The following is a 17,885-nucleotide window of genomic DNA, read 5'->3' on the forward strand; positions in this document are numbered from 1 at the left end:
ATGCGGCACAGTTCCTATGCTCACAGCTAGATGGGAGCTTTCATTCCATTCCTGACCTGATTGAAACTGGAAACAGTCTGTGGATTTTCATTTCATTATACATCCAAGCAGTTTCTTATATTTTTTTTTTTTACAAATATAGTAAAAAAATTACAACGGAAGAATTTCTTGTTTGTCTAGTACTTGTCACATAAGGCTATGCACTAAAAGGCAAATATCACTGCCTTCTATTCTTTTTTTAATTGCTCATCACTGCTGCCAACTTGACTAGTTATATATTGAAATCATGAGACATAACCATCAACAAAATAACCTAACTAATGGAGGTTCCCTTACCCAAATAATTGATGATAAATTATCAATCAAGATATTCATAATTAAGTCGGTTTTCAAGCTTAATGAGAAATTAAGGAAATAAGCACCATCACTCAATTTAATGTTATATATTTCTGCCTTTATTTTGATATATGAACTATAACCGTATTCTTCGGTGTTTGCCTTATGTAAACAATAAGTTGGGTTGATAACAAAATTTTCTTCCAGTTGAACTGAACTGATCTTTATAGAGGAGGTAATGTTGCTTACCTTTTCGGAGGTGTTCTTACAGATTATTTTTGCTTCTTAGACATCCTAATCAAATTCTATATGTAAGTACTGGATGAAATAGGACTGTTAATTAATAAAATGCGTTATTCGAACATGCTACAATTCTACTTACTTCATCATCATGTAGGTATTCCGCCTTATGGCAGGTCTTGTCATGGGATGAACCTCTTCCACTATTGCCTGTCCTGCGCCAAGTTTTTCATGTCCAAATATTTATTTCCTTTGATATTGTCCAACATTTGATATTTTTCCTTCCTCTTCCTTGTTTGCCTTTCACCATTTCTTCTTTCAGTAAACAGTCCCTCCTCGAACAATGTCCGATCTGGTTCATTTTTCTCCTTCTAATGATTTGCAACATACATTCTACTTACTTAGTATTACCCAAACAGATTTACAATCCCACATAAAAAGAAAATAATATGCTTTAATTATACCCGCAAATGCAATGTGATTTTAACAATACAGCAGTGCAAAACGTAATTCTGACAAGTCACAAAATAAACCATGATTATATAGTGCCATTGTGCCAGATTAACAGTAACTGTAAGACATCATATAGCAAGTATGGTCAGCAACACTGGATCGAACCCAGCAGTTGGAAAATGACTAAAAATCTCTACCTTCAGGTTTTTTTTTTTTTGCTAGTTGCTTTATGTCGCACTGACACAGATAGGTCTTATGGTGACAATCGGATAGGAAAGGGCTAGGAGTAGAAAGGAAGCGGCCTAATTAAGGTACAGCCCCAGCATTTGCCTGGTGTGAAAATGGGAAACCACGAAAACCATCTTCAGGGCTGTGGACAGTGGGATTCGAACCCACTATCTCCCGGATGCAAGCTCACAGCTGCGCACCCCTAGCCGCACAGCCAACTGGCCCGGTACCTTCCGTATTAACAGGGGAGAAAGAGTTTGTACGCTTAGTGTATAGGCTTACCTGCCAGGGATAGCTTTAATCTCTGATACTTTTAATTTATTATGCTCATCAGACCACTGACAAGAAATACCCTGAGTTCGAACGAGCATTTAAACATAAATAAACTTCAATGGTTATACATTTCTAAATATTTTTGAGTGTGATTTGATGGAGCCTGGTGGTGTTCTTCTGAGAACAAAACGTGTCACTCTATTTTAATTGTTTCTTTTTCAGGTATACTTCTGTTAAATTTATTTATACAAAATTAGTTTTAGCAGACTGAAGAGCCTAACAGTCATAAATCATCTCTGACTCGTGATCATCTTGTAACTGCCTCGTGTTCACTCGCAATTGACTCAGAACTGACCGATTCTCTCTTGGCTTTACTTTATGTTTGCCCATGGAAGATTATCGCTTTTCCCACTTTCAGATCATTCTGACGTTTCTGTTGTTAGCCACTTCCAGCATCTTCTAAAAAAACCTCAACAGTTCACTGAGATTATTGTTTTACTCGCTGCTGGTCCCTTTCATATTGCTGCTGCTGCGCCAGCATTATATCTCCGTATACTCTCAGGATTCATTGCCAAAATATCTTCTACAGATGTAGACATATTTGAAGTGGACTTTCTTATTCTGTGCAGTCTAGGAGTAGGGAACCTTCCTCATTCTGAGAGGTCCCAGGTTTGATTCCCAACCAAGTCAGGGATATTTACCTGGATCTGAGGGCTGGTTTGAGCCTATCTGTCAGTGAGATAACAACCCTGGTCTAGAATGCCAAGTGCAACAGGGCCAAGACCCATCATGGCTGTAGTACCATGGGTGGTGGTGGTGGTGGTGTTTTTCTTATTATGATGATGATGATGATGATGATGATGATGATTATTATTATTATTATTATTATTATTATTATTATTATCAATGACTCATCCTATATATGTGACTAGATTCATCACTTTTTTATTCCTTTTCATGTCTAATATTTTTTAATTGGACTATTTTGTTGCATAAACAGTTGTCTCTCATAGATCCTAATTAAATATATTATATGATTCCCTTGCTAATGAAGCTTTAGCTAATTTAAAAAAAAATACTGTATTTTCTGTAAACATTTCAGAATTTGATGATTGGAAATGCTGGATTGGTTACTGGCTTACAGCAGGAACAACTACTGGACTTGTGCTTACCATATGGCATTATTGAAAATATTGTCATGATTTCTGGAAAGTCGTACTGCTTTGTTGTGTTCCAAGATGATTCATCTGCATCAAAGGCATACAGAGCTCTGCATGGAAAATCAGGGCTACTACCAGAGATTCCTGGACCATTATATTTGGCGTATACTGAAAAAGGTGAGTGACATTAACCCTCTTAATGTCGTGCTCTCATGCTGAGAATGTACTAAGAATGCCAGGCTGATTATTAGCATTTTGCAAGTCCCTATTTAAAGCATCACATAATTTACAATTTTGAATATTTTGGCTTTAAACTTGCAGGAAATGTTCAGGGTGGTTTGCACTTGCTACTGACAATGATTACAATACCGTCCTATATTTTCTGGCACTTTGAAACCAAACAAAAAATCAAATTTCAAAACTAGCTATAAAAATAATTCAAAACTGAAATTACAGATAAAATGTGGTAATCCTCCTGCAATGCTGTTATCCAAGTGAATAAACACATAAAATTTGAAAAGTATCTGTTCTGTAGTTCCGTTGGTAAATACCATTACCTAACTGCCAATCTTCACATGCCCAGAGAAACACATGAAATTCAGAAATCAGTGTGCATAAATAAGTGAACAAATGAACCACGTAGTGATAAAATTAGAAGCTATGTTCTTTACTCCATGGAAACAAAACTTAAGATATTGCCATCTGTGGTTCATAATTGTGCTAAATGCAGATAGTAAGGTGCACTGTTCAAACGGCAATGTGTCGTTTTTGGCACTTCATACACAAGTAGCAAACAATGATATATCATTGTCTGGCATTCTAAAGGTTGATTTGGAACGTTTTGTGGTCTGTTGTTCTCGATCAATAAATACTCAAAACAAAAACAAAATAATTTTTAATATTGATGCTTTCACGGCCCATATTTGCAGACATGATACGGGCTTTTGGCTTTATTTTATTAGTTTCTATTTATTTCTTCTACCACATCCGTCCCTGATTCGTCTATGTCCTCTCCGATACTTCTCACCCACACACCGTGTGATAGAACATGTTAATTGGAGCTTTTGTTGTCATCAGCTCATACTTAGAGCATTGTGCCAGCATACCATGAATCACCTGGTAACGAACGAGCTTACCACTTCAGGTCCGACGGTAAAGCATCCTTAAATTCAAACCCTCATTTTTGTGGAAGACTTCCTCGTGAACAGTCGAGATTTTCTTCTGAAGACGTGGAACGAAGTTCTCTATGAAACGTAAAGAGTTTCACCTTGTTTTCTTGACACGGCATATTCCCAAAAGCCCATATCATGTCTAAAAAGTTGATTCATGGGAACATGAGGAAGAAATCAGATATACTGAAAATCTATACCTTTGGCTTCTAGTTATGTTACCGTACAGATCTGGTCGCACAATGTACACTTTGGCTTGTTTTTCAATTGTTTGGTTTTAAGATTGCTGCCTCTTAGGACGGCCGCAAAATGAGACGCAGGTCCGTGAGGTGACGCAGGGTGACTCACGGCGAGTTTCTGCGAACCGCAGAACTGACTGGACTTGCGCATGTTACAACGCAGTTGCTGTGCATGGTGACCCTGCAGATCGCAGTCTCTCTTCCGCAGTTTCCTGCAAAACTCACCGTGATTTGGGTTGTTCATATTGCTGATAATCCATTTTTCTGACTCAGGGATTCTTTTTGAAATATCATATTAAATGTATTTTTTGTCTAAACCACCATAAACTATATACTGTGTTTTGAGGAAGAATTAATGTACAATATAAAACAATAGAATACCAATTTATTGCAGTTAAATGTTTTATGTATTAATGAATGCAAAAATAATTGTTTTGAAATGAGAAATTCCAAAAATAAACTCATGTGACAAATACAAATTATCTGTAATGGCTAAAGTGAGATAAACAAATCGAAAACAACTTATTTCCATACACAAAAAGTGTGTTTTAGTGAGAAAAATAAGTATCAGATAAAGTGACGAAGTCATGACGAGGGGTTATGATAGAAGGAAGTAATTATGAGTTTTTTTTTTTTTTTACACAGCTGGGCTGAGTGGCTCAGACGGTTAAGGCGCTGGCCTTCTGACCCCAACTTGGCAGGTTCGATCCTGGCTCAGTCTGGTGGTATTTGGAGGTGCTCAAATACGTCAGCCTCGTGTCGGTAGATTTACTGGCATGTAAAAGAACTCCTTCGGGACTAAATTCCGGCACCTCGGCGTCTCCGAAAACCGTAAAAGAGTAGTTAGTGGGATGTAAAACAAATAACATTATTATTATTATTATTATTATTATTTCTTTTTACAAGTTGCTTTACGTCCCACTGACACAGATAGGTCATAAACTGCGTACTGAAACTGCGATCCAGCTTGCGACGATTGTCGCCGTGACTCACTATGCCGTGAAGAATTCGACGTGAGTCACCCTGCATCACCTCACGGACCTGCGTCTCATTTTGCGGCCAGCCTTATGCACTATGAATATGTTGTTCTTCAGAAGTGACCTGTTCATTATTTACTTTGTAGATAAAATTATCTTACATCATCGTAATCTGCAGAAAGATGAAATAGGTACACGTAATGATAGGTCAGTCGAGAAACCAGCATGGCAAAATAGAATAGATAAACTGGTTACAGCACAGCATGTTAACAAGAATACATATAATAAAAAGTCCCTCTCAATAGCAACCGAATTGAAACACTAGAAAACAGTCACCCAGCCACAAATTACATATGCATGTGGAATATTATTTAAAACAACAAACACAGTTGGAATAGATAGAGTACTCAAGTTAGAAAGGAGAATAGTGAGAACCTGTTTAAGTAAAAATTATCAAGTAAACAGAGTCTGGACACTAGCTTCCAATGAAACAGTTTATAAAGAAATAGAACCGGTAACTAGCACAATGAACTAGAAACAAATATCATTCTTAGGGCATCTAATACATTCACCAGAAAATAGAATCAGTACAAAAATAATAGAAAAATCATGGAAGACTAAGAGTAAGAATAATATTAGATGAATCACAGAACTTAAAGAAGACATGAGAGAGTTACCTCTTACAATAGAAGATTTAAAATAAAAACAAATACACTCAAGATATTGAAAGATAAACACACTAGACTACAGATGAAAATCAACAGTCAACAAGCAGAGAAAAGGAAGAGTGATTCCAGAAGCAGAAAGTATGAAACAGTATTGGACTGACAAAAAGAAGAAAAACCTCCATAAACCTGACTAAAGTAGTCCTATGTTGGCAAAAAAAGAGTGGATGACAATTTTTTTTCAATTTGTGATGTATTCTCTTTTTAGTTTTGACTCGGCTAATTTATAACAGTTTCGTTCTTCACTCTGCTGAAACTAGTTTTGGATAAATAAATTTATGAACTGCCCGACAAAGAAAACATCGTAACAGAGATTTTAAATAAAGTTGTTTCTTTTTCAGGTATAATACTGTTACCATATGTTTTCTTTATCAGATAGTTTATACATTTGTTTATTCAAAATTAGCTGCACCAGACTGAAGAACCTAACAGTTATTTTTTTAAATCAAATAAATAAGAAATTTAATATTTGCACTCATGACACAAGCTTTTATTATAGTTTTTTTTTTTTTTTCCTCACATAATGATCAATTAATTAAACAGCATGCTAACTTCAAATACGTTCTGATGTTTGGTGTCATACCAGACTATATTGTCGCGTCATGTGCATTACAGAATTTACGCTTGTAACTTCCTTACCGTTACACGGCAAGTCATATTACTTCAAAGACAGGTATAACACCTGTTTTACACATTTTGATTTGACAAAAGGGTTTCAGCCATGTGAACATAAGTTTGTGCTTGCACCTCTGTATCCAATAGTTCAGCTGAATGTTCCTTTTCGTCATTGCAGTAGATTAAAAAATATATTCGTTCTTCTTCTTTTGAAGGATATTTAAAAAATAATAATTTGCTTTGCGTCTCACCAACACAGATAGGTCTTATGGCAATGATGGGATAGGAAGCAGCCGTAGCCTTAATTAAGGTACAGTTCCAACATTTGCTTGGTGTGAAAATGGGAAACCACGGAAAACCATCTTCAGGGCTGCCGGCAGTGGGATTTAAACCCACTATCTCCTGGATTCAAGCTCACAGCTGCGCACCCCTGACCACATGGCCAACTCGCCCGGTTTTCGAAGGAAAGCTTGCATGACTTTTATCTTCTGTGCATTGAGAGTGAACTCTTAAAATCCATAGATTGTGCAGATGAGATAGATGCTTTTTTCACCAACTGAAAGCCTGAAGAAAACTACTTCACCAGCGACTTCGTATTGGCAAGTGAAACCAACCACAATTTTATTGACTTTTGAAGTGTTGTAGATTTCTGTGTTTTTTTTTTAATTCTTTAATATTAAAAATTCATGGACTAAGACTTTTATTCTTGTAAATTTATCTAATAATAATCAGTATTGAAATTTTTGTGTGTGTAGAGAATCATGCTATTTCTTTGAACAACATTTCATTCATAACTGTCATGTTCTTCAGTCTGTCAAAACTAATTTATTGATACATTTTAATTGAATTTGTTAATTAAATTGTTTCTTTTTCAGGCATAATTCTGTAATCATATGTTTTCTTTATCAGGTAGTTTCTAAATTAATTAATTTATACATTAGTTTTGACAGATTGAATAACCTAAAGTTACAGGTTAACTGAGTTGAAACTGAAAATAAATGGCTTCAAATATCACAAACCACATTTCATTGTCATACATCATCAATGGCTGTGGTTTTTTTTTTTTCAACATGCTTATTATTCCTAAGTTGCTTGCACAGTGTAAGGTATGCTTGTTCCTCAACCTCCTCCTCTGATTTTTCTAGCTAACCAGTCCAACTAGCATCGTACAGTATATGACTTTGCTGTACAAGCTTTGTTTTTCAGTTTCTCCCACTACCATCCTTGGTGTAAAACAAAGTCAAGTCATCTTCACACAGGCCATGAAGATCCTTGGAGGAGTAGAAAGTTAAGGCTTCCACTATCCGTAACCTTGGCAGTATGTGGATTAGCGTGGATAGTTCTATGCCCAGCCGATTTGCTGCATAGAATGAACATGGTACCCATTTCTAGTCTAGACTGATAGAACTCCAGAGTTACGTACATCATCAGAAAGGTTTCTGAATTTTCTGACTCCGTAATAGGATATTAAACCCATGTCTTTCATTTTGATCCTAGCACTCCTTTGCCACCACTGCTAGGCTACCTCCTGTTCTTGGGGAGAAACACAATGTAAATACTTGAGATAGCCATAGGTCTCTTTCCCACCTACTTCATGTCAACTTTGGAAATCCAAATTTATGGGAAAATGCATAGAAACTACATGTATTTTTTTTTTCTCTTTATATAGTGGATTTGACATATTTTACTGTATGAATAAACGAATACATCTTGTAATATTATTATTATTGTTATTATTTATTATTATTTTGATGGCCAGGGTGTCAGGGAACAATACCAGATGTAACCATCTCATGGGAAGATATTGCGCCTAAGATTACTGAATGGCAAGTGATTGAGAACTATATGGGGAGTGATCACCAATATATCATCTTTCGACTGCTCCAGGAAGCTCCTCAAGTAAGAAACATCTTGCGCAGGCCAGCATGGTGGAACATAGCTGGTATTGACAAGGAAAAGTTTCTTGATTTAATACAGAATGGAATGGAGAATATCATCATCATCATCATCCTAAACTATCTCCAGTTTCCCGGGTGTGGTGTATGAGCCTCCTCCATCTCATCCTGTCCTTGTACCATTCCTCCTCCACCAACTTGTCCCAATCATGACCTCTCAGCAGTACATCGTTCTTAACTAATTCTATCCATTTCCTTCGTGGCCTTCCCACAGGTCGTCTTCCTTCTACTTTTCTGTCAAACTCCTTCCTTGCAGTTCTGTTAACTGGCATCCTCTTCATGTGACCAAACCACTTCAGTCTTGATATCTGAATCCTATTGAGGAGAGAATCATCTATTCCTACTTCTTCTCTAATTTTCTCATTTCTGACCTTGTCTTTCCTGGTTTTTTGGATCATAGTGCATAGGAATTTCATTTCAGCTGCCTGGAGTTGGGAATTATCTCTATTGGTCAGTGTTGTGGTTTCGAGACTGTATGTAATAATTGGTGTATAATAAGACTTGTACAATGTCATTTTTGTTTTCATAGGTATTTGCTCATCCCACAGCAGGTGTGTTGCCTTATTGATTCGATTGTTCACCTCATGTTTTGCTAGATTGTCATTTGATAGAGCGCTACCCAAGTATTTGAAAACTGGAACGTTGTCCAGTTGGGCTTCATTTAACATGACTATTGGTTCTGCTCCTTCCCTATACACTTTCATCACCACCTTCTTGGTCTTACTGATGTTTAAACCATATTTCTTATACTCCTCATTCCAGCTTTGCATTTTCTCTCCCAATCCCTCTTCTGAGTCACTCCATATTGCAACATCATCTGCAAATGTTAAAGCTTTGATAACTCCATGTTCTTTCCTTTTAATAGATTTCATTACTACATCCATCACAATAATAAATATGCCGAGCTCGATAGCTGCAGTTGCTTAAGTGCGACCAGTATCCAGTATTTGGGAGATAGTAGGTTTGAACCCCACTGTTGGCAGTCCTGAAAATGGTTTTCCGTGGTTTCCCATTTTCACACCAGGCAAATGCTGGGGCTGTACCTTAATTAAAGCCACGGCCTCTACCTTCCCACTCCTAGCCCTTTCCTGTCCCGTCATCGCCATAAGACCTGTCTGTGTCGATGCAACGTAAAGCAACTAGCAAGAAGAATAATAAATAGAAGTGGTGACAATGAGCTACCCTGTTGCACTCCTCTCTTTGTTTCAAACCAGTCCGACAAACCACGTCCCACTTGAATACAACTTCTATTCCCACCTATACAACATTTTTCACTTTGTCTATGAGGCTGTCTTGCACTTGAAGTTCTTTCATGCATTGCCAAATTCTTTCCCTTGGCGTCGTAGGCTTTCTCAATGTCCAAAAACATTAGAAATAAAGGCTTGTTCTTCTCCCAGTATTTTTCCATTAGCATCCTAATTGCAAATATAAGGTCTGTAGTTGACCTTCCTGGTCTGAAACCATACTGCTCTTCTTCCAACATTGGTTCAACAATATCTCTGATTCTGGTCTCTATTATTTTTCCAATATTTTCAGGACATGAGACAGTAGTGTAATACCACGATAATTAGTACATTTTCATCGGTTCCCTTTCTTGAACAGAGGAGAACATAACAAACAAAAAAAAATAAAAATGTTTTGGCTGTAGAGGGAAAGAAGCAGCTAGTGTATGTGTTGAACTCACCATGCAGCTAATCCAGCAAGCATGCAATGTCTCAATGTCCCGAAAGAGACCACGAACTAGCAAGCGCCCAGCATACTGGTGGACCAAAGAGATTGCTGAACTGAGAAGGAATTGTCTGCGACTTCGATGCAGGGCTCAGAGGATGAGAGGCAGTCCAGAGAATACCTCGGTCTCAGCGGAGTACAAGTCAGCGAAGAAGGAACTCTGCAACACATTTAGAAAGAGTAAAGCCGATAAATGGTGGGCATTGGCTAAGGAAGTAAAAGATGATCCGTGGGGACTAGGTTACAAGATTGTATTGAAAAAACTCGGGACATTCAACCGCGAGCATGGATCCGCAAACTATTAAAGAAATTGTGGATACACTATTCCCCGACCATCCTGAGAGGATTGACTATGACGACAAAAAAGAACTGGATGATATACCCCTCTTCACAGTAAAAGAGCTGAATAGAGCTATTAACTCTCTTAGAAACAAGAAGACTCCAAGAACAGATGGTATACTTGAAGTGCTAAAGATAATATCAGAACTATGTCCAGAACTATTGCTGAATATGTACAATCACTGCCTGCAAGCGGGTGTTTTTAGTCCCCGATAGAAAATGACCCGATTGGTTTTGATCGGCAAAGGAAAACCTGGTGATTATAGACCTTTATGTATATTGGATTCAGCTGGAAAAGGCCTGGAGATTCTTCTGCAGCCCAGAATTCTCTCAGCAGTACGGCTAGCAGGGGATTTATCTGTTCGCCAGCATGGATTTCGGAGAGGGCACTCGGCGATGGATGCAGTGTGGGAGGTGGTGAATACAGCAGAAAGCACAAACGGACAATCATCATTCCTGTAAATTGACACTTCTTGTGACCCTGGATGTGAAGAATGCTTTCAGTTCGGCAAGGTGGAGCGACATGAAGCTCTTGAAGAAACTTTCAAGCTACCACAGTATCTTATGCGCATAATGAGAGACAACTTCAAGGATCGCACTCTGTTGTATGACATGGAAGACGGACATAGGACAAAACAACTGATGGCTGGTGCAGCGCAGGTATTGATCCTTGGCCCAGATCTTTGGAACATCATGCATGATGGCTTGTTACATTTGGAGATGCCAGAGGATACAAAGCTTGTGGGCTGCGTTGATGTGACTGCCTGATAATGGCTTGTAATGTTGAGATGGCTCAAATCAAACTGAATCAGGTGATGCGGCGCATGAAAGAATGGATGATGAGTCACAGGCTAACACTAGCAGAACACAAAATGGAGATAGTTCTTCTGACGAGGAAAGGCATTGAGACTCTTGTGCCAATGACTGTTGGAGAGTTAGCGTCTACGAGCACAAAATATCTAGTAGTGACACCTGACTCCAAGCTTACATTCTGGAATCATATTCAGAGAGTGACAGATAAGGCAGTAAAATACATGACTGCACTTAGTAGAATGATGGGAAATATTAAAGGTTCGAAATCCAATGATCGACGCCTTCTCATGTCGATGGTTCAGTCAGTGCTTCTGTATGGCTCTGAAATCTGAGCTGAATCCTTGAAATTTGCTTGGTATCAGGGAAGGATAGCTGCCATACAACGGAGAACAGCTTTACGTATTGCATGTGCATTCCGCACGGTTTCTGAACCTGCAATCCTCATGGTAGCAGCATTAGCTCCAATAGATCTACTTGCATTGGAACGACAAGAAATCTGACATACCCAAGGGGAGCTGGGAAAGAAATGTGCAAAGAAACGTGCCTTCAGTCAATGGATGAGGTGATGGCAACTCAGATGGGAAAGTGACCCTCGGGATAATGGACCAAGCGACTGATACCACGCTTGGATATCTGGGTTCATGGTGAAGTCAACTATTACCTCATGCAGCTTCTAACAGGACATGATGTACTTCACACCTTTTGTGTGTGTGGCTATTAGATGATAAAGAGAAGATGTGTGGAAACTGAATTGGGAGAACTGACACCAGATAATATCATTTCTGTGATGCTATGAAACCAGGAATTCTGGGATTGGGTGGCAGTGTATGTGGAGGATGTCCTTTGTCAGAAGAAGAGGGATTTGGAACCGTACGGACTCCCGTAAAGGAGAAATGAAGAAAGAATAAGTCTGAAAAACTAAGTAAGCACGACATCACTCTGAAGTAATGCGAGAGTGGTTCCGGGGTGATGATACACATCGTGGGAAAAGGGTGTGTGGTTTTTAGTGGGTAAGAATCCCACACACTTGTGGAGTGCGTACCCTTCACAAGTGTCTTTTGAAGATTTTCCACAGTCTCTTGTAAAAAAAACAAAAAAATTATTATTATAATAATATTTCTTTGCCACTCATAATTAGGGTGTGGACTATTAGGTTTTTATAAAAACAATTTGGGTATTTTATTATTACAAACTAGCATCTTTTAGTTCTTTTTTTTTGTTGTTTTGCCCTTTGCAAACATTTTATGACAAATTTACAATTAAGATGATCCTATAAAACATTCTCTCGCCAACATTTCATTGGAAGATCAAAGGATATTGTTCCTTTACAGTAGTACTTTGGAATATCTCTGGGAAATCTTCCTGTATCCATTCTTTGTGCATGATTTTTCCACCTTTCTTGATACCCATGTATTTATTGTACGGTTGATTCAGTATTGAGTTCCTTCAGTACTGTACACAGACAAAAGAATTAGGATAATTTGAATCATAATATAATTGTGCTAATCTTTCATTGCATTTTATAAACTGTAGAGAACCAAATATATTAGGTATAATGCTGCTGCTGCTGTTCTGAGCAAATGAAGTCCTTGGGGGGAAAATCCAACATAGTTATTTAGATTTATTTGTTTTTGACAAGATTGACAAAAAAATGTTTTTACATCAGTAGCAAAATTAGCATCTTCCCCAATTCACTGCTGTATCAGACTCTGTTTTGAAGAATATTTTGGCATATTGAAATTTTAGGCTACTGTAGACTCCACATGTTCTAGTTGAAGGAATGAACTGAACAAGGCACACAACCTCACTATACACTCACTAGCGACAGAAGTAAAAACACTAGCTAACCTCCAAAAGTGAAATTTGCTTTCCTGTGTCTTGTTGGTAGGGCCAAGTTTAATGGCCTAATCTATCTCATTCTATTTTCATAGAATACTGCATTCCAAGAACGTTGTGAACATTCTACAGCTTTTGTGGAATGTGCAGTCTGTGAAAAAAAAGAAAAAAACTGGTAGCTCCACATGCATTTGAGAAAAATTAGATTTATTTAATGGATTTTGTAAAAGGGCCATTTTAGCCTGTTTTAGGTTTTAGCCCTTTTTAGGTTTGATAAGATTTTCACATTAGAATCTTATAGGCATAAAATACAAAACTATTTTGAAATTCTCTAATTAAGATGCTAGGAAAAAATAGATTAAAACCTAAGAATCTGGGCCCTACTCGTAAATTTTCTTGTTGGTCATGATTTCAGAAATAATATGTTAATATGTTATATTGTATTTTGTACTTCATTCACAGCAATGAAGTATGGGGTGAAGATATTCAGATAAGAAATCATCATGTATATTTTATTAATTTCTGGTTATTTTTTTCTTATAGTTCCTACTGCAAAGAATATTTGGAATGATGATACAAGACCTTCTGGATTAACCATTGTTGAAAACTTTGTCTCAGAGTTGGAGGAGGAAATGCTGTTGAACTGTGTTATTTGGAATGATGGAGAAACACATTCAGGTAATAGCAGATTCCTGTACATGTAATAGGGTCAGTATATTTAATTATTTTTTAAAATATCAGAAGTGATACATGAATTGTTTGTTTTCTTACCTTTTACCTTTCAAACCCGACAGAGGTAGTGGGATTTTTGATGGGCAGAAAAATGTCCATTCGACACTCCATGTCATACGATGTCGGCATGTAAAAGATCTCTGGTGACACATTTGGTGTTTACCCGACAAAATTAATTAAAAACTCAGCCATAGACGCCCAAGAGAAATTCAGTTTACTCTGCCATCTAGTAAGCCTAGAGTAAAACGCAACGTGAAAATTGATGAGCAAACAGCCTGATGGCATCGAATTAAAATGCCTGTACATGGTAGCTGAGGCCATACGATGATTATTATCATCATCATAGTTCCGACAGTATTGTACTGTATAGGTTAGGATAGAACCTATTTACAGTATTTGAAGAAGACAGTTTGTACAGATGTGGAGATTGTGTCCTTGTCCTTCTGTGTTTTTATGTGCTTCCTCTTCCCACACTAACCTGTCGTTGTGTTTATCCTATTGTGTGTTCCTTTTCATGTTTCTCTCTTTCTCTCTGTATATGACTTCATTTGACATTTGTTTGTTCCTTGCCAGTACTGACACTATCCCATTGGGATCCTTTTCTTCTTTTGTGTTCATCCTGGATTCCTAATCTTTTACCACCTGTATTGGCTTTATCTTATGTTTTTTTCCTTTTCCTGTATTTATCCAGCTTTCTTCTTGTCCTACACTTCCTGCGTCAAGATTGAAGTTATGTTGAGATGGCCCCTCAATGAGTGATGATGATGCCTGTCCTAAGTGAAGCTGGGATGCAGAAACGAACTTGACGGGGGGTGAGAAGAGATGGCTCTATTTGAAGTCTAAATGGTCCCACACCATGGCTGGCCAGCTTGTGTCTCCCAGACTGCTGGTTGGCAGGGTAGAAGGGGTTGTGTTATACAATTTATAATCTCTAGATTGCATGCCAAACTAACGAAAGCGTTGCCTTGAACAGACCCCTAAGTGTAATTTGACTGGAGTAGGCTATGTGCCAACACCAGGTTTCACCCTCTCCCTATCTCATTTGCAAAGCACAGGAAAGCAGCCTATTTTGGCCACATCATCCAAAATGAAAAATAAATTGTTGTAAAGAGGCCTGACATATAGGTCATCGGCCCCTATGAAAAGAGAGAAGTTGCCTAACCAAAGTTTACCTAGGAAATACAGCCTAAAATTTCTGTGCATCTTATGGTCTTAAGATTCATAGATATTTATCTCTAACTATACAGCAGTGCACTTGTTATAATACAAAGCCTTGGACAAGCTATCTAACAGTAAACAGTGGTAAGGGTAGTTACCAGCAAGGAGGGTCTGTAATCTGTTTTGAAAAGTGACACAATGCCACCTATTAAGAGAGTTCATATAGTGTAGCATTTAAATTAGAAGCTGTAGAGTATGCAGATGAATATGGCAATAGGGCAGAAAGACACTCTGGACCACCACCTATGAAAAATTAATTTTAAAAATCCAGAATCAACAACGCACTTGATGGTCCTAAAGACAGTGTGCTTTTTGAAGAACCAGAAACCGATAACGAAAATACGGACAAAAGCCTTATGAGTTGATAGCCAAACTAAATATATTGAAGACTGCTGTGATTTCTTTTTTTAATGTGATATTTTATGCCAGTGCTTGAATTGTAATGTTGTTTGATACATTTTTTAAATGAGAAATACGTATAAATATCTATTTTCTTAAATTTCCAACTTGAAATTGTGGAAATCATGGTCTAGAGCTTCTTATGATTAAAAAAAAAAAAAAAAGAGAAAAAAGTACCTGGGTTGCCTGAAAATCGCTACTTTAATTGCTTATAAGATACAATCATCAGGGAGAATATGCTTGTAGAAAAAAAACCTCTATAAATGTCTTAGCTTCATTTTGCAGCAAGACATGGAATTCTGTGGGAGAAGTCTGTTTACAAGTTCTCAGGGAAGTCAGACACTGTGATCTAGAAGTTAGTATTATCAGTACTGGTGATCCTGTGTGTGAGACTCATGTTTGTTTATCCAACTCTATGGGGTCGGGTATGAGGTGAGGTGAGATGAATCTGTTGTGGCAGGTTTTTATACTGGATGCCCTTCCTGGTGTCAACCTCTTCAGAGGAGTTAATGAGATGAAATAAATGACGTGATGTATGATACTAGGAAGTGAGAGGGTGAAACCTGGTGCCGGCACGTAGCCTACTCCTGTCGAATAGCACCATCAACAGCGTCATATGCCATCAGTCCATATGAGCACTGTGAAGAGGTTTGAAATTTAATCCAGGCTTTTGGCATGCAATCTAGTGATTAGAAATTGTATACCACCATCTCCCCTATCCTACCGGCCAACATTCTGAAGGTGAAATTTTTTTCGACCAACGGGACTAAAAAATCAGATCAAAAAACCAGCATTTTGTCTTAGGTCTGACACTAGACTCGTCAGAGTGGGATGTGTCAGACCCTACCCACTGATGCTGGGTTAACCTTGGTGTCAGAACGTTTAGACTTCCTTAACGATCATGGGTCTGGCTAAAAATTTGAAGTTGGTAGGAGTCTGAAGCAGGGTAGAAGCAGCCTCCTTGAAGCTGCTTAGCAGGAAGCAAACATCCCTTGTGTTAACATTGGAAAGTTTCATTGTGCTAACACTGTATCACCTGTAGCCTAATTTGTAGGCTATGGCTCAGGTTGCAACTGTCTTTCCAGTAAGACAGTCTGCCTGTGTATGCTGTTTAAAGTAATGGAAAGGAACGAAAGAAGCCAAAAGCAAAGTCATCTCCGTACAGGCCATGAAGGCCCGTGAAGGGGTGAAAGGTAAAGGCTTCCAGCTGTCTGTAACTTCGGCACTTTGTGGGTTAGTTGTACACCCGGCCATGGGGAATTAACCTGGTCCTCACTTTTGGTGTAGGCTGAGTGAACGTCAGGGTCATGTGTATCTCCAGAAGTGGAAATCTTGTTACTTAAATTTTTTCACTTCTTGGCAGGGAATCGAACCCATGTCCTTCTGGGTGAACCAAGTATGCCTTTACCACCTTGGCCAGGCAGCCCTTAATGGAAAGGAACAAACAAGTGACAAATCAAGTCATTTGTTGTGAAGATAGCCCTTTGGGTTGCTTTTCTTGTATTGTCCTTGTTCTGTGTTCCTAATCTTGTATCTTCTTTCTTCCCCTTTCCTGTGTTTTTTTTTTTTCAATTTGTTTTACGTTGCACCGACATGGATAGGTCTTGTGGCGACGATGGGATAGTAAAGGCTTAGTAGTGGCCATGGCCTTAGTTAAGATACAACCCCAGCATTTGCCTGGTGTGAAAATGGGAAACCACGGAAGACCATCTTCAGGGCTGCCGACAGTGGGGTTCGAACCCACTATCTCCTGATTACAAGCTCACAGCTGCCTGCTCTTAACCGTATGGCCAACTTGCCCGGTCTTTCCTTGTTTATGAGGCTTTCTCCTTATCCTACTCTTCCCACATCTAGACTGAATATCTGTCAAGATGAACCCTCAGTGATTATTGATGCCTGCCCTACTGATGAATGTGGGAAGCAGAAATGAGCTTGGGGGCTGAGAAGAAATGAACATGTAGTGGTGGTGGTGATTGCTGTTGTATGAGGAAGTTCAACTTAGGGATTATCCTTTGAAGAAGTAGAAGGAAAGCTGACTTCAGCAATGGATGAACTCTCCAAGTACTGTGATGCTGACCATCTGAAGCCGAACCCCATTAAAACACAAGTGTGTGCGTTTCATCTACGAAACAAGGATGTGCAACGACAGCTGAACATCACATGTTGAGCGGAACGACTGAAACATTGCCCAACACCAGTTTGTCTAGGTGTCACACTATACTGCACTCTAAGTACAGGCAGCAATATCTGAACACGAAACAGAAGGTCAGTGCTTGCAATGGCATACTAAAGAAGTTGATCGGCAGTACCTGGGGAGCCAGCCCGCACATCCTGACGACCTCTGCACTTGCGCTATGTGTGTCAGCCGCTCCCGTGTGGAACACTTCAGCACATGCTAAGCAGGTTGATACCACAGTTGACGATACTGCAAAGATAATCTCGAGATGCCT

At 38.5% G+C, this 17,885-nt stretch overlaps 1 protein-coding gene across 4 annotated transcripts in view; it reads left to right on the forward strand.

Moving 5' to 3' along the window:
* LOC136867399 (alkylated DNA repair protein alkB homolog 8) overlaps positions 1–17,885 on the forward strand; it is a 68,044-nt gene that overhangs the window by 3,836 nt on the left and 46,323 nt on the right. For all 4 annotated transcript variants that reach the window (XM_067144591.2, XM_067144590.2, XM_067144592.2 and 1 more), the window contains exons 2-3: positions 2,633–2,867; positions 13,630–13,764. In XM_067144591.2, the coding sequence (XP_067000692.2) occupies positions 2,639–2,867; positions 13,630–13,764 (364 nt within the window). In that variant the 5' untranslated portion in view covers positions 2,633–2,638. The remainder of the gene's footprint in view (positions 1–2,632; positions 2,868–13,629; positions 13,765–17,885) is intronic.

Source organism: Anabrus simplex, chromosome 3 (assembly GCF_040414725.1).
Source record: "Anabrus simplex isolate iqAnaSimp1 chromosome 3, ASM4041472v1, whole genome shotgun sequence".
NCBI lineage: Eukaryota > Metazoa > Arthropoda > Insecta > Orthoptera > Tettigoniidae > Anabrus > Anabrus simplex.